The 20,282-nt window shown below is 48.6% G+C and overlaps 5 protein-coding genes across 5 annotated transcripts; 2 read left to right on the top strand and 3 right to left on the bottom strand.

Annotated features, from left to right (window-relative positions):
• The first annotated feature begins 702 nt into the window (after nucleotides 1-702).
• Nucleotides 703-2,087, top strand: DEU56DRAFT_865995 (uncharacterized protein). Its single transcript, XM_041355387.1, has 5 exons — nucleotides 703-937; nucleotides 991-1,163; nucleotides 1,223-1,730; nucleotides 1,793-1,831; nucleotides 1,883-2,087. Exons 1-5 carry the CDS (start codon nucleotides 854-856, stop codon nucleotides 1,892-1,894), a joined length of 816 nt encoding a protein of 271 aa, XP_041202018.1. The 5' UTR covers nucleotides 703-853; the 3' UTR covers nucleotides 1,895-2,087.
• Nucleotides 2,088-3,794: 1,707 nt separating this feature from the next.
• On the bottom strand, nucleotides 3,795-4,477 carry DEU56DRAFT_839191 (uncharacterized protein). Its single transcript, XM_041354907.1, has 2 exons — nucleotides 4,007-4,477; nucleotides 3,795-3,953 (listed from the first exon to the last, which is right to left on the bottom strand). Exons 1-2 carry the CDS (start codon nucleotides 4,396-4,398, stop codon nucleotides 3,845-3,847), a joined length of 501 nt encoding a protein of 166 aa, XP_041202017.1. The 5' UTR covers nucleotides 4,399-4,477; the 3' UTR covers nucleotides 3,795-3,844.
• Nucleotides 4,478-4,507: 30 nt separating this feature from the next.
• On the bottom strand, nucleotides 4,508-5,425 carry DEU56DRAFT_748013 (uncharacterized protein; the record flags this gene model as incomplete). Its single annotated transcript, XM_041349317.1, has 2 exons — nucleotides 4,508-4,944; nucleotides 5,074-5,425. The coding sequence occupies 2 exons, from the start codon at nucleotides 5,423-5,425 to the stop codon at nucleotides 4,508-4,510; spliced, it is 789 nt and encodes a 262-aa protein (XP_041202016.1).
• A 12,562-nt stretch (nucleotides 5,426-17,987) lies between these two features.
• On the bottom strand, nucleotides 17,988-19,093 carry DEU56DRAFT_895639 (casein kinase 1, alpha 1; the record flags this gene model as incomplete). Its single annotated transcript, XM_041356394.1, has 3 exons — nucleotides 17,988-18,632; nucleotides 18,683-18,957; nucleotides 19,018-19,093. 3 exons carry the CDS (start codon nucleotides 19,088-19,090, stop codon nucleotides 17,988-17,990), a joined length of 993 nt encoding a protein of 330 aa, XP_041202015.1.
• Nucleotides 19,094-19,152: 59 nt separating this feature from the next.
• DEU56DRAFT_895637 (uncharacterized protein) lies at nucleotides 19,153-20,230 on the top strand (the record flags this gene model as incomplete). The annotated part of the gene is made up of 2 exons (XM_041356393.1): nucleotides 19,153-19,897; nucleotides 19,956-20,230. Exons 1-2 carry the CDS (start codon nucleotides 19,345-19,347, stop codon nucleotides 20,228-20,230), a joined length of 828 nt encoding a protein of 275 aa, XP_041202014.1. The 5' UTR covers nucleotides 19,153-19,344.
• Between the last annotated feature and the right edge of the window lie 52 nt (nucleotides 20,231-20,282).

The following is a 20,282-nucleotide window of genomic DNA, read 5'->3' as shown; positions in this document are numbered from 1 at the left end:
CCGGTGGTCCAAAATTTTCATGTTGGAGTCTTCTGACTTGATCTGACCAGCACACTCGTCACTAAACAACTTCAGTCGTGTTTTCATTACTGAGCTCCTCGTGTGTACGTACGTCGTACATTATAAGGCCAATTGGTAATCACAAGCATCTTCTGACTTAGATTCCAGGTCACGGCTTCTGCCACTCAGCATAGTAATAACGTTCTCTTCGGACCATTCTCTTGATGCTCTCAGCTTTAGAGCCTCATCAGGGACGCAGATCCTGTTTCTTTGCTGCGTGTGTTGTCCTTGTAGTGCCCAACGGAGGTAGCGAGTATGCAAGTCTTATTTGTTCCTGAAGATGGAACAGAATATACATGCATACTCGCTGCATTTCTGACTCGCTTCTTACGACATTCATTGTAATAAATCTGCCTTGGAAAACTGATCAGTGCGTCTCTTCTAGGTAATGGTTCTAGCTCCCCGCAGCAATTGAATGGATCAGGCCGCACATGACCGCCTCGTGTTTCAAGCCGTCTTATCTTTGATTCATCAGATTTCGATCTGTAGGCGTCGTGTACACTGTATTTGCGTAAAATGCTGTACTGTTGTTGTATCAGGCTCGCATCGATGTGTCCTTCCCGCGGAACGGGTCAAAAGTCGCTTTCTTCTACGAATCAACGAACACGAGGCTTCCAAATCCTATGTAGGATTACGAGAGTAAGTGCGTGTTCTAGCGGATCGTTCCTGGATATCCTCGAACGAATCACAGTGCTGGAGTCGCATATAAAATGGCCGCGTCGTGGCCGCGAACTCCGATTAGCTTTGAAACCATCCTCACTCAACTATCCCATCCTCTACACTCTTATCGACAATGTCACCCAGCTCTCAGAACGGTGTGTCCCGGGTGAACCACCACCCGGACTACTATATAAAAGATGGCAACATAACCTTCCTAGTACGCCACACCTTTTGTATGTCTCGCTCGCGCTGATCGCCATATGTGATCAGGTGGAGGATACACTCTTTCGCGTCCATAGGTACTACTTCGATCGCGAGTCGCAGTATTTTGTCAGGGAGTTTGCAAAGTCTCCCCAGGAGGGAACCTCAGATTCGAGTGCGTTTCGACTCAACAATGTAACTACTGCCGACTTCGCCAAGTTGTTATGGGTTTGGTATTGTCCGTAAGTATTTATTTAAATTATTGTGTCCCGTGGACATCGCGATTAACAACTGTACACAGCATATACAGACGCGAGAGAAAACCAAAAGACCACTGGCTTGTCATACTCGACCTTTCTACAACCTGGGAATTCCCAGAGATGAAAAAGCTCGCCGTCGACGAGCTCCAAATGCTCGACATTGAACCTGTTGAGAAGATTACCACCTACGACAGATACCACATCGACAAATCGCTGCTATTACCTGCATATAAGCTCCTGTGCAAGCGGGCGGGCAGATTGTCCACCGAGGAGGGTGAGCAACTCAAAATGCACACTGTCCTCGGGATACAGGAAGCTCGGGAGCGCGCTATCAGGAGCGCAGCGGAGGGCGGATGTCGAAGCCCGACCTCCGCTGATGCAGATGATGGAGAGCTTGAGAAGATTTTGAATGACATATTCAGTCTCAATGGCCATGTTGCTAACCGACAGGCCTCGCAGTCGCAGGCGAAACCAGACCCAGTACCAATCATTAAGAAACCGGAGGTGAATGGAGCCAATAATGGCAACAAGTCGTCTGCATCGGGTTCTGTAAGTAAAAGTCTTTCGCTTGGGGCGTGTATTGTGTGGCTGATTAAGGACATTCTTCTCAGAATGATAATAAGCAGAAAGACGCCGATAAAAATAAACAGGTATGCCACTCGGCTCACTCAATGTACTCCACTAACGCTGAAGTAATGCAGCCAAAAAAATGAGTGACGAATGGACGGGTGACGAATGTTGCTCGACTGCCCGCTCGACATTCGTGTCAGAGAAGAGAGTGGAGCGCGCGCTAGTTTATGCGTCTATTATGTCATTCATCGAGTCCTTGATCACAGTATAGTCGCATACATCATCCTTTTTGTACGATACCTTTGTCTCCGCATTTGTGTTCAAATATGTACTTTGCATTCACTAGTCGTCAAACGACGAACTCATTATGAGTGACCATATAGGGTGTAACAGTTTTTCCGGATGGGGAACAACGTCACGTAACAGTCACAGTCTGCTTTGCGCCAAGTTTACCTTGGTAGTTTTTTCAGCATGTTACCTCTCGATTTCTGGTCAAACGTTGGCGCGCGAATTCCGGCCTGTCTGGCTATGTAAGGAAGGTCGCTGAACGGACTCCACGGTGGCACGGAATCAAGTTGAATCAGCATCAACAACAACCCTAGCGGGGCCTGTGTGCTCCCGCAGCCGGCGTCCAGCCTCGAATTTTCCAAAACTCGGTAGCTTTTTATCTTCAGAGCGCGACTTCGCTTCTCAGGTCATTGTTGAACGGTGGACTCACTGGGCAACCTGACACGAGAGCATCGGTGTTTCACAAATATACACAACGTTAACCGCAAACCATCCTATTCCAATACAGCCTGGACTTGGATCTTTCAATTACAAAACATTGTGGTATGCCATCTTTCGAGATAAGCCATCACCGATATGATTTCTGACCACATTGTCAGATACAAGTAGTACTTCCCCGAGTTGTTCTGTTTCAATTCACCATTCGTGCCACAGTGTATGATCGCTGAGATCGATGTCGATGTTAGTATTTCTATGTCATATCCTCTCTAGCTCTCTGACCTCATCAACAATTCTTGCCGTACTGACCCTCGATTACGGGAATGAAGCTGGGAGAGGGCTGTCCCAGGTCGCTGTCAAGGGTGCTGAGTACGACTCCCACAGGCTTCAGCCCCATCCAAAGTGAAAAGGACCCGGGTAGGCCTTATCAACTACTCCTACGGGTTAATGGACAACCGAGAGAAGAGTCGATTCATTTGGTTTCATGTCACAGCGGGCGTTGAAGAGTCTGCTGTTGCGTTCACCGTCGCTGAGAAGATAAGAAGTCAGAAAGTGATAGAGCGGACGAATATCGAAAAGCGGCTTGCGGGAACGTTCTTTTTCTCGTGCAAGCACACGATTCTGTGTGGAACAGCTCCAGTCGCCTTTGAACCATGTTTATGCTCGGGTTCACGAAGCCAGTTGTTGTATGCAATCCGGGAGGCCGCTAAGCCCCGTCTTGATCCATAGCCTCGTTCAGCATTTGACCTCACATTCAATACGCCCGTACCTTTTTTCGAGTGGCTAGAGGACGGAAGACTGGACGCACTCGATGTTGAGGCAGGCTGGAGCGATATTGACTGGCACGTTGATATTCATTTCGCTGGTATGAACCATTACGAACATAACTGAAAGGCGCTGCACTTTCCTCATGTACAGACGCAGAATCTGAAAATATGGAGCGGCCCTATCATATGTCGATGAAGTCACAGTGAGCGTCAGATCGACTTCTGATTGTGGCAAGTTACGGCTATGTAAAGAAACGTAGGAGATACTCGGTCCAATCTACTGTATTGTACAAACCAGGAGGCGGTGATCGAAGGCTCAATATAATGAGTACAAATATTATAATGCGCGCAGTAATATATAAGAGAGAACCAAATACTGCATAGGAGTGTCGAATCCACAATATGACGGATCTCGGAGGTGTCATTGTGAGTGCCATATCTTCAAGGTATACGTCAATCATGCGGGAGCCAAGAAAAATCAAAACAAACAGTGGTGCACATGCAATCACAAAGGAAGCCACACGCCATAATATCTGCTCTGCGTGAGTCTGAAACAAAAAATTCCAACCCAGACAATGTATCCCCCCTAGCAACATTCCACTATGACCTCCAACGAAAGCTGTGATCTCCCTCCCTCCCTCCAGCAGCGTCGCACTGTAACCACGGATTAAAATTCCGACCCAGGCTCCGGACGATATAACACTGGAGACAAGTGCAATCCGGTTCAACAGCCTCATACCTACTCTAAAATTGGGATTTAGATTGACAGATGCATAAGATCTCATGAGAGATGCGATCCGCTCCTCTCCGAACAGCCGTGTAGCTGCTCTCATAAAATGAGATCCTATGGAAGATGAGATCCGCTGGTCCACTTCGTACAGCCATGTAGCTGCTCTCAAAAGGGGAGATATCATCTGACATCCGATCCGCTGGCCCTCTGCGATCAGCCATGTAGCTGCTCTCATAACGCGAGATCTCATGAGAGATGTGATCCAGTCCTCTCCTAACAGCCTCATAGCCACTTTCATGGCAAGTCCTCCTACATGATCTCCGATGATTTTGAGAGCTGTGGTGACATCACTAGGCCCACCGTAGCCACCTAGAGACGCGACACGACGTGAACGGGCAGCACTGGGGGACGTTATTGTGCCCATGCCCGCAGAACTCAACCAGGGATAGATGACATAGAACCAATAACGAGAATAGCCTACATGGCTGAATCTTGAATCTGCCTTGCTATAATGTTTGCGAATCAGAGCAATTTCAGGCAAGAATATTGACAATAACATACTCGTATGTTAAGGTTGCGTCGCCCAACGGTAATGCTGTTGCTTTCCAATGAACAATATAAGGACGTCTCACATCTTTTGGCTTCTTCCACCACCAGCAATAGGCAACACATGTCAGAACAACTATAGCCAGGGTGTCGATTTCAAGCAGTGATATTGGAAGGTTCTGGCCACGACGAGCGGCGAGCTGGAGAACAAACCATACAAGTTGAAGAATGGCGACACCTTTGGATAGTATGTCACCCTTGCTTCGGTCTTCGATGTCCGCCTTCTGGATGACAGGCATGTCCACAGATTCCCGAAGAACAAATTGTAGGAGTTCATCGGGTGTAAGAGTAGCTCGCGGCTCGTCATTGACGTATAGGATGAACCCACCCATCCATGCTAAAAACGAATGAGTGATTGTCCAATCTGAGAAGACATCGGTTGCACGTTTGACTACTGAATAGTCCAAGTACTGACCTCTAAACTCTGCACTTCCACTACGCAACGTAGCTTCTACATCTGGACGGTGGTCTTGAGCATCGACAGGTTGTGCACTCAAGGCATCATTGAACCGTTTTTTAATTGCAATAGCGCTGAAAAACTGCCGCGAAGCCCAGGTGATAATGAGTTCTGGAGCGACCAATACCATGGCCATGATGCATATACGACGAAAGACAATATAGCGTGTCTTCTCTTCCATACCCTGAATGTTCGGATGAATGGCGGTCCACGCGCATGCAAATAAGGTTACACCACAACTCCAGATGATGTCCCACAAAGTTCTGGTGTTATTGCTAGGTGGAGAGTCGTTGGCATCAAGTGTATGGATAATGGTGCCATTGAGGTGCAGAAGTGAAGCGCAAACAAATGGGATGTATAAGAGGATAGTGCAGCGTAGGAGGGCCATGAAGTGTAATCCGACTACTATGATCTGTTCACTCTGCTCTCTTTTGAAGCTGTAGCTGCGTGTATTGGCAATTCATGATAAGCCAGGGTCCAGGTACAAAAAGGTGTCGTACCCTTCCCGAGTCGGTTCCTTTGAGTAACTTCAAACAAAGTTTGAACTGTTACCCCTGTGAGGCTGTGACACAGCACTCACAAACGTTTCACAGACCCCAGACTCCATTCAACATCTTCGCTTGAAGCAGCTTGAAGGCCCCATACCATACAAAATTTGAGCAAAAGCAAAATTCGATATCACCTCAACCTGGTTACGGTTCGATTTGCCACTATGTCGGAAGGATTTTCGATGGCCGATCGTTGTTACGCCTGTCAGTCATGCTGTAGTGGTGTATATTACAAGCCAAAGGAATAGCGGCATATCAGTGAGCATCGCTCCGGTCACCCACTCGTCCTAATCATCACCTGAGAGAACTGCTCAAGGATGAAAGACTTACGTGGCTCACGAGCGCTCTGCATGGAGTCTGGACAGCATTCTCATATTCCCACGTGTCCAGCTTGATTCTCTGCGCTCTCATCTTCAGCTGACACGATAACCACTGGCAGCAGAAGCGGAGCCGCCGAGGACATCCACTGGCAAACGAACCATACGAGCTGAAGAATGGCGACGCCTTTGGATAGTATGTCACCCTTGCTTCGGTCTTCAATATCCGACTTCGGGATGACAGGTATGTCCACAGATCCCTGAAGAACAAATTGTAGGAGTTCATCAGGTGTAAGAGTTGCTTGCGGCTGGCCATCATCGTAGAGGATGAATCTGCCTATTTACGTGAAGAATCCATGAGTAGTTGTCCAATCTGCGGAAACATTGGTTGCATGTTCAGTACCGAATAGTCTGAGCACTGACCTCTAAACTCTGCAGGTCTGGGAGCGCCTGAACTTCCACTCGATTCCGGACATTCCTTACGCAACGTAGCTTCTACATCTAGATGATGGTCGCGGGCTTCAGCAGGTTGTGCACTCGATATCGGTGCCATTGAGACACAGGAGTGAAGCACAAACAAACGGAATGTATGAGAGGACAGCGCAGCGAAGGAGGGCCATGAAGTGTAATCCGACTACTATGATCTGTTCACTCTGCTCTCTTTCGAAGCTGTAGCTGCGTGTATTGGCAATTCATGATAACTTGAAGCTGGGACTTAAGGTGTCGGAGAAATAACGAAATGTGGCAGAACAAATCAAGTTCTTTGAAACAAACTTCAATGCAAGTGATCGTACCTTAAGTCCAACTCGAACTTTCCGCAGCCGCGGTGCATCAAACGTAATGATGAGACCTCAGAAACCTTGGTATTCACTGCGAGAGGTACTGCCATGTTATGTCGAGCAAGCCTTATTGTGGCGGATATCGGCGATAGTGTGGCCTAAAACGGAAAGAAAGAAAAAGTATATTGCATCGCGGCACAAAAAAAATACTCCAAGTGTACTGCTTTCCTGTCGGTATCAACTACCTCGGATTCCACTCGCGAGGAGTAGGCCAGAAGTCAGAACAGCGTATCTGCACAAGTCAATTCATTATGACTTGATCTTGGCTTTCGGGTAACCGGCCCTCATCAGCACGAACTGGGGTCACTTATGATCTTCAAATACGGCACCGTGAAAGATGGAACGCCCGTCAGTCATGTTCGTAATCCGCGCTCTCATCTTCAGCTGACACGATGACCACAGCAGAAGCGAAGGCGCAGAGAACGTGGAGGTTCATAAGGCAGCAAATGAAATCCCCGGTGCATGTTAGAGAGATAATCCGCGAGGTCATCCATGTGGCGAACCGTGTGCAATAAATCGTTGAGGGAAATTCAGAGACGCTCCGATCCAGCATGAGCAAGGGCGAGAGCAGGTCAGAAGTCAATCAAGTGCGTCTATCATACAGTCCTGACCTTGACAGAAACCAGCTTGGAACTGCTGTGTAAGCAGGTCTTTCGGGCGTTGCCGGTGGTACTGTACCGTTTTCAGGTTTTCAATAAGAGTTCTTTCCATCTGACCAGCACGCTCAGCGACTTGACTCGTACTTTCACGCCCGAGCTCCTTGTGTATACCATAACGCAAAAAGTAATGGCGGTTTGTTAAACCAAGGAGCTTACCACTTGGATGATAAGCTACAGCTTCGACGATTCAGCTTAAACTCTCATGCAATGCTCTTGATGGTTATCTTCAGAGTGCCAGTGATGCAGATCCTCTTTGCTGGTCTGCTTCTCCATGTGTTATATCTTTACTGCCTACCGGCGGCAGCGAGTATGCAAAGGGGTTCTGTTGAATATGGAACAGAATACACATGGTGCACACTCGCTACACGTCTGACTCGCCTCTTACAACATTCATATCGTAAATTGTCTGGTGGAGTGATCAGCTCGTCTCTTCTAGGTAACAGTTCTAGCTCTCCGCAGCAATTAATTGGATCAGGCTGCACATGACCACCTCGTGTTCAGGCCGTCTTATCTTTGATTCATCAGACTTCGATTTATAGGCACCTGTGTGCACTGGATTCGTGTAAAATGCTGGCGATCGTTGTATCAGGCTCCATCGAGCTACATCGGCGATTCTGGCTGCGGAACGGTTCACAATTAGCCCATTCTTCCCAAGTACGCTTGCCCGAATAACGAACACGAGGCTTCTAAACCTTGTAAGATCACGGGAGTCAGCGCATGTTCCAGCGGATCGTCCCGAGTTATCTTCAAACGAATCACACTGGTGGCTATTGTGACCTTCAAGCGCTAGATACGCACATAAAATGCCCGTGTCGTTTCCGCGAACTCCGACCAGCTTTGAAACTATCATCACCCACAAATCATCATCTGCTTTTTATCGACCATGGCATCAAACAGCTCTCGAAATGGTGTGTTACGAGTACACCACCACCCAGAGTACTATCTCGAAGACGGTAATGTCACCTTCCATGTACGCCACACTTTTGTATATCCCGCTCGCGCTGATCGCCACGTACGAGTAGGTCGAAAATCTCTTTCGTGTCCACAAGCACTTCTTTGAGTGCGAGTCGCAATTTTTTGTCAAGGAGTTTGAAAAAGCTCCCCAGGAGGGAACTTCAGATTCCACTGCATTTCGAATCGATCGGGTAAGCACCGCCGACTTTGCGAAGCTACTATGGGTCTGGTACGATCCGTAAGTATTCGTTTAAATTATTGTGTTCTACAGTCATCATACTTAATCACTGGACATAGCTCGTACAGACGCGAAAGCAAACCGAAAGAACACTGGCTCACCATACTCGAGCTCTCCACGATCTGGCAATTCCCAGAGATGAAGAAACTCGCCGTCGACGAGCTCCAAAAGCTCGATATTGAACCCATTGAAAAATCACCACGTACGAGAAATACCACATCCATAAATCGCTGCTATTGCCTGCATACATGCTCCTGTGCAAGCGGGCGAGCCGAATGTCCGCCGAGGAGGGTGAGCAGCTCAAGATGCCCACTGTCCTTGGGATACATGAAGCTCGCGAGCGTGCAGCCAGGAGCGCAGCGGAGAGGGGGTGTCGTAGCCCAACCTCCGCTGATGCAGACGATGAGGAGCTGGAGAAGATTTTGAATGACGTGTTCAGTCTGAACGCCACTAACCGACAGGGCGCACAGCCGCAGGGGAAACCAAATCCAGTGCCTATCATTAAGAAGCCGGAAGCGAATGGAGCCGCTAATGGCAGTAGGTCGTCTGCTTCAGGTTCGGTCAGTAAAGTCTTCTGTATGAGATCGTGTAATGTGTAGCTGATTGAAAACACTCTGTTCAGGATGATGATAAGCAGAAGGAAGCCGACAAAAATAAAGGCACAGTATGTTACCCGACTTACTAAACATACTTCACTGATGCTCGGGGCATATAGGAAAAGGGAAAGCAAAGATGAGTGAGGAACCAACGGAAGATGGGGGTTGCTCAACTGAGGAACCAACGGAAGGTGTAGGTTCTGATGAACCGATGGAAGGTGGAGGTCGCTCAAGTGAACTCTCGATTTCTGTGATAGAGCCGAGCGGAGCGCACTCGGGTTGATGTGTACCTTCCATTCATGACAGTAATAATCGCGTATACGTATATCGTCCTCCTTGTCTGATATCAAGTCACTGTATTCTTGACAATTCATGTGTTCCGCAATACACCATCGAACAACCATCTGAGTCGAAGCACCAGCAGCCAAAGAGAGAGAGAGAGAGAGAACTTCTATATTTATATACCGCAACAAACAAAGTAAACTGTTAAGACGCGGTGCCCTGTTGGGGGCTGTACTGGGGAGTATTGTAACAGGGTAGGGGGTGTAAGTATAGTACGAATAGCCAAGCGGTCCACGTTTGAAAAGTTCCGGTGCGCGTATTAGTTTGTTCGGCGTCCAGGCTGATTATAACATCTTCTCCTCGTTCCATGTTCTCCTCGTCTCCTCCCTCCTTCGTCTCCTCCTTTTCCGCCCTCATCAGGCATCTATCCCTCTCCTTTCTTCCCAGTCCTCTTCTCGTTCCGGTGTGACCTTTTTGAATGCGCTGGACTCTTCAATAAACTTCACTAGGGCCTTGATGTCCTTTTCCGTACCCAGGACTTCGTTGAGTATGATGTTGCGGGATACCTCAACCAGCAGCCAAAGAATTCGACGTTCAGTTGACACTCGCTTAACATAGACGATGCTAATCAACCTGAATCGTACACCCACCACAAAGCAGCTGTATGGTAGTACGCGCTGAGCTGAAGTCTCAGAGTATGCTGCAGACTAGCAGCGAGTCGAAGCTAGGAGCCGGGGGCGTACATCGCACGGGCGTTAGCAAAAGGCATGGCCAACCCGGTGTAGCTTGGATGCCTCACCAAGTAGGGTCCACTTGTTGTGAGCTTGCCCGTCTCGAATATATTACTCTTACGTGAAGAAGTGACTCAACGTTCTGTAGCACTGCCAACGAATGTAACCCGACATCACAAACACCGAGCTTCCTAGAGCTTATGTCGTGGTGAGTTTGCTTGCGTCAGGGTTCGCTGGTTTCCCCAGGATCCATGACTCTTGCCAATACGCAGTGTGGCGGGCAGAACGACCGAGTGGCCAGCCAGACTACAACTGACTAATCGTGAAATTCGCATCCGATCGAGTGGGCACTGATTTCAGGAGCCGCGGTATGAGCACATAAACAGGCACGATAAGCCTCTATTAAATTGGAGTCATCACCCGATCTCCTTCGGTGGAATCTGGAGCAGTGACTGAGATATGAAAACACGCTGCAGCTGCAAAAATAAATCTAAGCTTTGCACATCACGCTTGATCAAGAAGCACTCACCAGCTGATGGTGTATGCCATATATGGGGGAACACGTAGCGTGTCCCTGCATTCAATTTCACCATAAAAATTAGTTCGTGGGCGCAAGAATCTACTAATTGAACGCCACTCGAAGGGAGCGTTTCGGTCAGTAAGATTAAGTCAATATTGTACGAAACACCTGTTCTCTTCCATGAGCTCCTGCTAAGCGCTTTTGAGCTCTTGAGACCCTGATACGACCCTGCTCGACCACAGCAATACCAGGGTGCGCTATTTTTTGCGACCACGACCAGTCTGACGTTGCAATCCTGTAAAAGTCACAAAAGAACTGTAAGGGAATAATGAGCCAGGTAGAGCCTCATGCTGGTCATGTGTGGGTCTCAAGGCAAGACCCTGAATCAAGACAGATAAGTGTGCGTGATACACACCATCTTGAATGACTGTAAACCATGATTTTGGCGCCTTAGGGATGCTAGGCTCGCGTCAGTGAGAGAAGACCTGAGTTTGAAAAGAAAGTTGCTATTTCTTGGCTATGATTCCGAGACATTTTCTGCTTTCCTACGAGACTAGTGTTGCCGTGGGTCCGGCTTCTGTCCGGCTTTAGCCGTGGGCGGAGCGTGTAATTAGCCAAGCCGTGTGATTAGTTATGGCTTACATAATTCATGGCCTGGCCCAGTTAATAAAGCGCGCTTACTGTCTCCGAGCCGGCTTCAAGCCAGCTGATTTAAAATTAGAATTTTATATTTTTATATTTTTAATTTTATGATTACACATTGATCAAAAATAGATTACATTTAGAATTATCGAAGATCTAACTACTACCAACGCACGATCGATAATCACACGGGCGCTAATGGCCCCCCAAGACCAAGTATGTGATTATTTCGTTAATGTTTGATTAAAAACTAAACTAAAGTAGGAACTGTGCTGCGTTTCTCCCCCACGGCAGCTACGTGAGCCATCCATGACGAAGAAACGCTGCAAATTAAAGCAGCGAGGAGGTGAAAGAGGACGAGAGGGTTGGAGAACGAGGTGGCGGGGTTGGATGGTGAGGGTGTTTGGTCGCGAACGGGGGAGTCGGCGGCGTTGGGTGGAGGCGTTTGAGAGATCGCGAAGGGCGTTGAAGGGTATGGGGGATAGGGGGATAGTTGCGGGTGGTAATGAAAGAAGCGGGTTCATCAGTTACATGTTCTACCTCGATCGTCGGTTGCACGCACCTTTAGCCGCTATGATACTCGTGCACACGAACACACGCACATGCCGCCCGTCCTCCGGTCCTATAAGCCATAACTGCATCTGGGTTGTATATCACGTCAGCGCTAGAACACGAGTACGAATAAGCAAGTACGTACCCGCCCTAGAGTAGGTTAGCATATGCACCTCCGCTATACAAGTCCTCTGGGTATACATTCCACGACGGCGATGAGCTCGGAAGGTGCGCTAGGGATGTGTGGATGATGGGTACAGTAGGTGGTCGCGGGGAAGATGCTGCATATCCCTCCTTGTGGAACTGATTGGGAGGAGCCCATGAGCCAATACTGTGGTTCGACTCCTTGTCCCAGAGCTCGTTCTCCTGTAAACCAGATCAGTAATATATCTACAAAGGGACCTAAAACCACGCACGTAATCATTCCATGACTTGAGAGGAATCGCGCGAGGATTGAACTTGCCTTCATCCTAAAGAAACTTTATCAGTATCAATCAAAATAAGGGGACCACAAAACACCTACATGAACGATCATCTTCTTGCCAGATTCACCCAACACGACACAGGTGGCACCCCAGGAGAAGTCATCCATACGCCAGAACGAATAGAGCGGGAGCATGAGAGAGAAGATCGGGATGGCCAGAATGTAGAAGACCATCCATCCAACCATGTCCCACTTGCGCCGGAGGATAAACACGAGGGCTTGTAAGCCATACACGGCACCGATCATGACGAGCGAAATGACAGGGAGAGTTTCCGCCTTCGTGATGACTTCCACAACGAGATACACGATCTACAACTTCAAGTCAGAATCCGAAGAAAACCCAGAACAGAAATCGGACGCACATAGCCGACAGTGATAGGCTGAATGATAGTCGAAACCAAATCGATCATGACCACAAACCGCATCGAAACAACAGAAACCACAAAGCTGCTCCAAGAACATCAGCTCTCCAAGGTTATGGACTGTCGAGTTGATCCAGCGACGACGTTGAGAGAGCAGAATCTTCCAGTCATCAGGCGCTACGGTAAACGCATGGGCGTCACGAACGAATTGGGTCTTGTGCAGCGGGAAGTGCTTTAGGAGGAGCGAGTAAGGTATCGATCTTCTCCAAGGTGCAGCAAGTTCTTCATGTGCAGGGTATCGACGCGGTTCTGCGAATAGTCCTGGATCATCTGGTTGGATATCAAAAGGGGCTTGTGGGTATTGGGAGTCCGCAAACGATATAGAGACAGGAAGGTGGTAGGAGAAGGCGACAATGTTAGTCAACGGTCCAGGGGGGGCAGAGGTTTGTATGGCGGCAGAGGCAGGAAGGTGGTAAGGAGGAGAAGGCGGCAATGTTAGTCAACAGTCCAGGGGGGGCAGCCTGATAGAAACGAGCTCTGAGAGGACCAAGACCACCTAAATACACGGTCAGTGGCATCTGAGTTGTGTCTTTGGGTCTTCATAGAAGAAGTGCGACACGGTCATTTCGAGTATATTGTTCGTCGGTCAGTAAACTGGCGCCGAGAAAGGGTGATCCTCGAGCTCAACATATGTCAAGGATCTTACCCAGTAGTGGACTGAAGAATATCCGGATTGCCTAGACGAGGAGACTGTCAGATAACAACTGAAATTCAATATGCAAACACAATGCAAGAAGAATCATAAGGTGCGTGAGGGTAAACAAAACGTGAAAAAAAAAATGAAAGATCAAGGACATGTCAGATATCAAACGACAACCTCGTCGTCGATGTCATCGCACTCTTGCTCTGCGATGGCTTTGAGGACAGCGTCATATGCGCTGCTGTCATCTGTAGGTCCACTTGAAACAGGCCCCAAAAGCTCATCGAAGCTATTGTCAGATACCACCCCAGTTTCCATGGCCCATTGCGATGCCGCCCAACCTTTGGTGAAGTTAAGTCGCTCCTTTTTTAAGGAGAACTTCACCATCTGTAGCGCTTCCATGAGGATCGGGCTGATACAGTTACGCCTCTTTGTGTACGTTTCGCTGCTCGACGAGAACACTCGCTCACAGGGAACAGCAGATGCCTGGACTGGGAGGTAGTCCATAGCAACGGCGTAAACCGTTGGGAACATCCCCTCAGACATCTGGTCAAAATCTCGTGGTCAACAACAAAATACGTCACTTGACGGAGACGACTCTCACCTGCCAGAAGGAGAGTATATTTGTTCCCCTGGGGCTGATGTTAGCTGTGGTATAAGCCGCAAACTCCTGATCGATTGTCTGGACGATATCGTCACCAACTGGCGGTGCATCCCCCTCACGAAGTCCGTAGACACGGGAGCCTAGCGTGCGTGATTGTAGTTTTGGGGGTGGTTGGATTGGAGCCGGTGTATTGGAGGTCCGCTGTGCTCTTTGATATGCATCTAAAGGACATATGAGCGCATGCTGTTGCTAGATAGATAGACGTACTAGTTTGAAAATGAATTCCTTTGCTGACTTTACCCGGTCCTCATCCCAATGATCCGTAGCCCATGACATTCGGCAGGTTGGATCGACAACTATAAACCGATCATAAGACATCAAATTTTATAAAAATGTGAGGGACTCACACATCGCAACGGCATATGCATTTGTGCAGGACATCCTGTCGTCATACTTCTCCGCCCAAGTCAAACCAATGTTGATGAGCGGTGCACAGTGCGGGGCGCTATTGGCCACCTGCTTCCAATCCTCAAGTAACCTTTCAAACGCTGGAACCGCACGACCCAACATGGGAGTGCTCTCGCTCGACATGGATTGCTGAGCTCTGTGGGGGGGCTGAAATTACAAGGTTAAATACAACATAGGTTACGAAGATGTCGATACTGACCTCCAGAATGACTTCGAAGTCCTGTAGGAAATGCCATTCTATTGGGCTCAACTTTTTGTCGTATATAGAACGTTGGTTGGGAGACTCGAAGAACATATCAACCGCCTGAGCAATGGTTAGCCCACGACAAATATTCAGTGAGATGAGACCTCACCTGACGTAGATTGCGTAGACGATTGAGCATGACATAAACTGAATCCCAGCGGGTTGGCTCATCGAGCAAAAGCTCGACTGTAGGGAGCTTTATAGGCTCGCCTGTATCTCCCCGGAACCAATCCTTTTCATTACCTATCACGATGGTATCCCTAAAATTCGAACGTCGTTGGTTTGATGCACGGATGGAGCGAACAAGATTTCTGGCCCGTTCGAGAGCTTTACCGGTGATGGCGCCGACATACTCATTCTTGACGACGATTTGACCACACACATTCCAGGTATTCTCCACGGATGAGAAATCCGCTGTCGCATAGTCGTCAACAATATGTTTTACACATATGTTGATCACGTGCGGAAAGCAAGGAATTCGGTTTTCGATTGGATCATATGTGATCTCGCGTTCTTCGAGTAGGTTTGAAAGTTCCTTCATGCATGTTTGATTATTCGCCGCGTTGTCCAAAGTAAAGTGTCCAGGCTAAACGAAGTCAGAGCACATCATACGGTACAGCTGAACACTCACATCCTTTGCAACGTCAGCGCGATCGAGGAGATTCAGTATTACTGAAACCGAGAGATTTGCCGGTATGACTTCCTGGAACGTGATGAAATGCGATTAATGCTGCCTTCAGGACGAGCACCGACGTCTGCTCTTCCTTGGCAATCCAATGAGCCGTGAGAGCCAAGAAGGGGCGGAGCTTCTGATCAGACCAGAGGTCAGATGTAAAGGATATTTTTCCTTGCGCCTCTGTAAGAATACATAAGACGTATGGCGGGATTCTCGATAACTAGACACTCACGGCAAGATCACCTTTCAACACCTGGAAATATTCTTGCCACGCTACAATTATGAGCTCACGAAGTTTTGTGCGGTGGAGAATGTCTGAATCGGTCAAATCCTCCCGCAAAAAACGTATCAGGCGTCGAAATTCTAGACATTCTATAATGTTCATCGCCTGCAGAAATTGAATTAGCAAGGGCACGTAGAAAGTAAATATCAACTTGCTTGATCATCCGCAACGATGAATTTCACCAATTGACGGTGCATCTCGTCAATGCTGAAATCGGGGATAAAATCGTCTGGAGATAAGGTGGTTCCAGGTGGAAAATTGCCGTGTCCCTGATTAGGGATGGTACCGAGCGACTCAATGTGATACGCAGGGTCCCGGAGCCTCTCACGGATAGCTGCCAAAGTCCATCCTTCAGCGAGTCGGTCATTGAGTGGTTGTATGAAGATAGGCCAGCGTAGGCGCTCCGCCTCTTGCAGGAAAACGTCAGAGTGGTGGTAGAAAGCGTGAGTACGACGGGCAGAAGTGCCGGTTGAGTGCTTATACGACATAACCAGGTGTGAAGGGTCCTCCACCCGCAAACCCCTGGACAAGGCCGTTAGAAAGAACGAAATAATTGCAGACGCAAAACTCACTCGCAGATTCGGCAGATCCTGTGTTTAGTAGCTGTCAATGGATCTTCCCTAAAGAAGAAATTGACATCAGCACTGGTTTTTGGCTGCGCTCCTCGGACACCCGTAGCCAAGGGATCGACTTGGGTGGAGTAGATAGTACTGGTAAGTGTCTGCAGAGGGCTGGGAACTGGAGGAGCCCTGACGTTGGGTGCAGGCAAGTCATCTTCTTCATCCCCAGAGACATTGGGGATGTCAATGTATTCTCCATCATCTGGCGTGCGACCAGTGCCAGCACGAACTGGGCTATTATTGCGGAACCTCGAAGGCAGTTGACGTTGCCTTTGGGGGTGTTGAAGCATAGTTACGTTCAACGCAACAGCGGCAGCGATGGGCGCAACATTGGCAGCGATGGGGGGCGTAACATTGGCAGCGATGGGGGGCGCAACATTGGCAGCGATGGGCACGATAGTGGCAGCGATGGGGGTAACGATGGGGGTAGCGTCAATGGGAGCAGCGGCAGTATGAGTAGGCACATTGGTAACTCGAGACTTCTGCCCTCGTCGACGAGGAGGCATGTTTGAGTGAGAGTAAAGATTCAAAGACACAGTCTTTATGTATCTTCGTCAAGGGAAACAGCGGGGAAATGCCAGTGCCGAGTCAACCAATGACAAGTCCAACGTGTACGCACAAGGGAAGGTCTGGACAACATTATTAATTGTGATGACACCAGGGGACAACTGAACGTATGGCCAGCGTACGTACTGGAAGATCTTGTTCATTCGAGTGGTCCTGGGCAGCACAATATATGTGTGGGGTTTCCCCAATGCCCACTACCTTGCCCAATGAGAGGGATACTGATACCATAAGATGTGCATTCAGATGTACCCTAGATCTTGCAATCAGTTGGTTATATCGAGCACAGTAAGGCTTACCTACATCCTCAGAGTCAATCGGCTGTCCAGAAGCCAGATTGCAATATAGATATAGAAAGGGCATCCAGCGAAAGGGACATCTCATGTTTGCAAATGGTTTGCGATGGTTGTCAGGGACCCAGGGTGCGTGGTTTGACGATCACTGAACACGTGTTTCAAATATCAACCACTGGGTCAAGGTCGAGCAAGTTAATGCTTACCTTCATTCCAGGAGTCGATGGCTGATTGATTGTGCATTTAATTGCGATGTGGAAAGGCATTGGGGTGTTAGTGGAAAATCCCCCCTGCGTCATCCAGAAGGTTGGTCATGATGGTGATATGATTCAATAAGGCGAGGCTGGTGGATGTTGGGACTCAGGCTTCAGGAGTAAGGTACAGGTATCCAGGACAAGTTTGTTTCTGTAGCAGGCCGACCGATTTGCAGAAAAACAGCACTTGCAAGTTGCAAGGACGATGGGCAAGGAGATGGTAGGGTGAGAAAAAGATAAGAAGCTGCGTGACTCAGCGTGGAGTCGGCCCTCGGGGGTCAGGAATCAGGCCTAGCCGCAGTAGGATTCAAGAATCAAGATTTGAAACCTATGAGAAACACATTGTAGACTTGTACACTGTACAGTTATGTAGAAATAGAAAGACATATTCAACAGCGTGATCTAGCAACTAATGGTTTTTTCCGCAGTGCAGTTGGGTGCATGGGAGAGGCATTACGTTGGTGTAAACTTCGAAATTACATTAGCTTCAGATTGTGAATGAGAAAATGAGACAGAATACTCACACACGAGTAGATCTGCAAAGTGGTGTTGCATCCGGCAGACATGGGGCCGCCTCGACCATCCAGCGTTCATTGGAGATTGGAGGGTGATGTGTGGTGTGATTATCAGGCATGCTGAAATCCAGCGAGCATGTAGATGGCGCAGCCAAGGTGTCTTGAAGACCACAAAGCAATGAACGAAGATGCTCATAGTCGGGGTCTTCCGAGAACGCAAGAGAGCGCGTGTAGATGAGAACACTTGCAAATTCGACGGGAATTCCACTGCATAAGACTTCAATGGTGGTGTTGACCTTGCGCTCGAGTATGGAAGAGCTGGAGAGTTTCTCGTGGTCACTGATTAACCATGGAAGGGAGCCGCGTAACAGATAGATCAACATGTATGTAAGCGATTCAAGGTCGTCACGACGACCCAGGTCAACTCCTAAGTGGTTGTTGATTGAAGCGAAGGCAGGAGTGCCGGTGAGACGTTGATTCTGACGAAAGGGAATATGGACTCTGGTTGCGGTGTCCCAGTATTCCTTCGTGATACCGAAATCGATTATAAATGCAGTGTGCTTCAAATGTCCAAGGCCCATCAAGACATTCTGCGGTTTGATATCGCAGTGAACATAATTGTTTGAGTGGATGTACTCAAGACGTGAGAGCTGGAAAACGGGTTAGCCTATCTGCAACAACCCAGCACGAACCGACTGACCAGTTGGATTCCTAGATTGACAACAGTATGAAGGCTAAATTTTCGATCATGTGCGAGGAAAAGATCATGCAGTGATGGCCCAAGGAGGCCGAGAACCAAAGCATGATATGTTGATTCTCGACCGAACCAGAGAGCGCGGGGTATCCCAACTCCACCTTCAAGTCGTTTCAGAATGGCGTATTCGCGTTGTACAGAAGATGGCTGGGCTGTGATGGATTCGAGTTTTACGGCAACTGCATCATCTTTGATGATATTCCGAGCGTGGTACACAACAGCTAAGTAGGGTCCATAGTATGTTAATTTTTATAATTATAGTCAGCTTGTGAACAACACACCGTATGAACCAGATCCCAAAACATCTCCGAGTCTGAATCTACCGTCAACTCGTATCGGGACCTTATGGTTCATGGTGGGTATACTATGAGATAACTTGAGCCTTGAGGCCTCGAGGAGCAACAGTCGAACTAACTGGGTATGAGACTTCGACAAAGACGTGATTTCGTATTTATAAATCAGCTTGAGCTGGCCTCAAGCCAGCTCGAGCCGCTGTTGATTATTTTTGGCTCACAGTTGGTTCGTGGGACTCCAAACGGCTAATGAACCAGACCAAACTATATATAAGTAGCTTGGCTCACTAGGATAGCCAAAATACTTGCAAACCGATGAACGCCAAGCCGGAGCGGGCCGTAGCCGAGCTGCGGTTGTACTATATGCGTCTCTTGGACAAATCAACCTCTGCCAACGCCACGTCCGTCCCTGCTGCAGAAACATTCAATCTGCGGTTGCCATCACAGATCGGCAGGCTGGCGCCTTGTGACGAACGACTCCAGAGGACAGAATGGAGATTGAGATACGCACAAGGCCATGATGCCCTCCGCTCCTTACGCTCCAACCTTCGTGCACAGACTGCCGTACTCAGGTACAAGGACCGCAACCTTCGAGGGCAAGGAGCCAATACTCGAGCACGTAGCACGCTTAAGACGATCGACGCGAGAATCGATGCTGCCGCCAGCAAATACGAAGGCGCACACAAGGCCCTGGTGATCCTGGGCGGACTCCTGAACGAGTCTGGCTGGCAGTCATCACTGCGTCCTTTAAATCGTCAGGATATTCGTTCTATGTCTGACCTGCTCTGGGGTGAATCGGAGGGCAGACGAAAATTGTCGTGGATATGGAATATGCGTGGCGCTGCGGGAAGTGAGAAGGACGATAACGGTGCTCTAGAAGGTAAGCGCGATACTACAAAATGATTCTCTTACTCATGGTGCAACAGATATGAGGATAGAGTGGTGTAAGGCAAGGGCACGCGCAATGCGCTGGGGGGAAGAAGTACAACTCCTGCAGGAAGAAATGCGGCGTATATTAGCTTTTCTAAGGTGGGAAGCAGCACGCTGGGATGGAAGGCAAGACGACGCTACACTAACCAATGCAGAACACGAGGATGGCTGTGTGGCGTATGCGAAACGGCAGGCTGACTTGCGCCGACATCTAGCGTCATCGTTTGAGGCACGCTGGGCGGAGACACTGGCCTTGGTAGACGTAGATTGATTAATGGCCTCGATAGACGTAGATTGATTAATACATGCACTATGATCATAAC

Source organism: Suillus clintonianus (assembly GCF_016758775.1).
Source record: "Suillus clintonianus strain FC179 chromosome Unknown DEU56scaffold_151, whole genome shotgun sequence".
NCBI lineage: Eukaryota > Fungi > Basidiomycota > Agaricomycetes > Boletales > Suillaceae > Suillus > Suillus clintonianus.
The sequence above is the reverse complement of the archived record's forward strand: the minus strand, read 5'-3'. Positions and strand labels throughout refer to the sequence as shown.

Bases quoted from the DNA above. Each gene is read 5' to 3' on its own strand.
- DEU56DRAFT_865995 (XM_041355387.1), top strand. From the start codon at position 854: ATGTCACCCAGCTCTCAGAACGGTGTGTCCCGGGTGAACCACCACCCG. The intron at 938-990 runs GTACGCCACACC...ATATGTGATCAG, and splicing joins ATGGCAACATAACCTTCCTA to GTGGAGGATACACTCTTTCG. The intron at 1,731-1,792 runs GTAAGTAAAAGT...CATTCTTCTCAG, and splicing joins AGTCGTCTGCATCGGGTTCT to AATGATAATAAGCAGAAAGA.
- DEU56DRAFT_839191 (XM_041354907.1), bottom strand. From the start codon at position 4,398: ATGGGCACAATAACGTCCCCCAGTGCTGCCCGTTCACGTCGTGTCGCG. The intron at 3,954-4,006 runs TCTAAATCCCAA...GGATTGCACTTG, and splicing joins AGATCTTATGCATCTGTCAA to TCTCCAGTGTTATATCGTCC.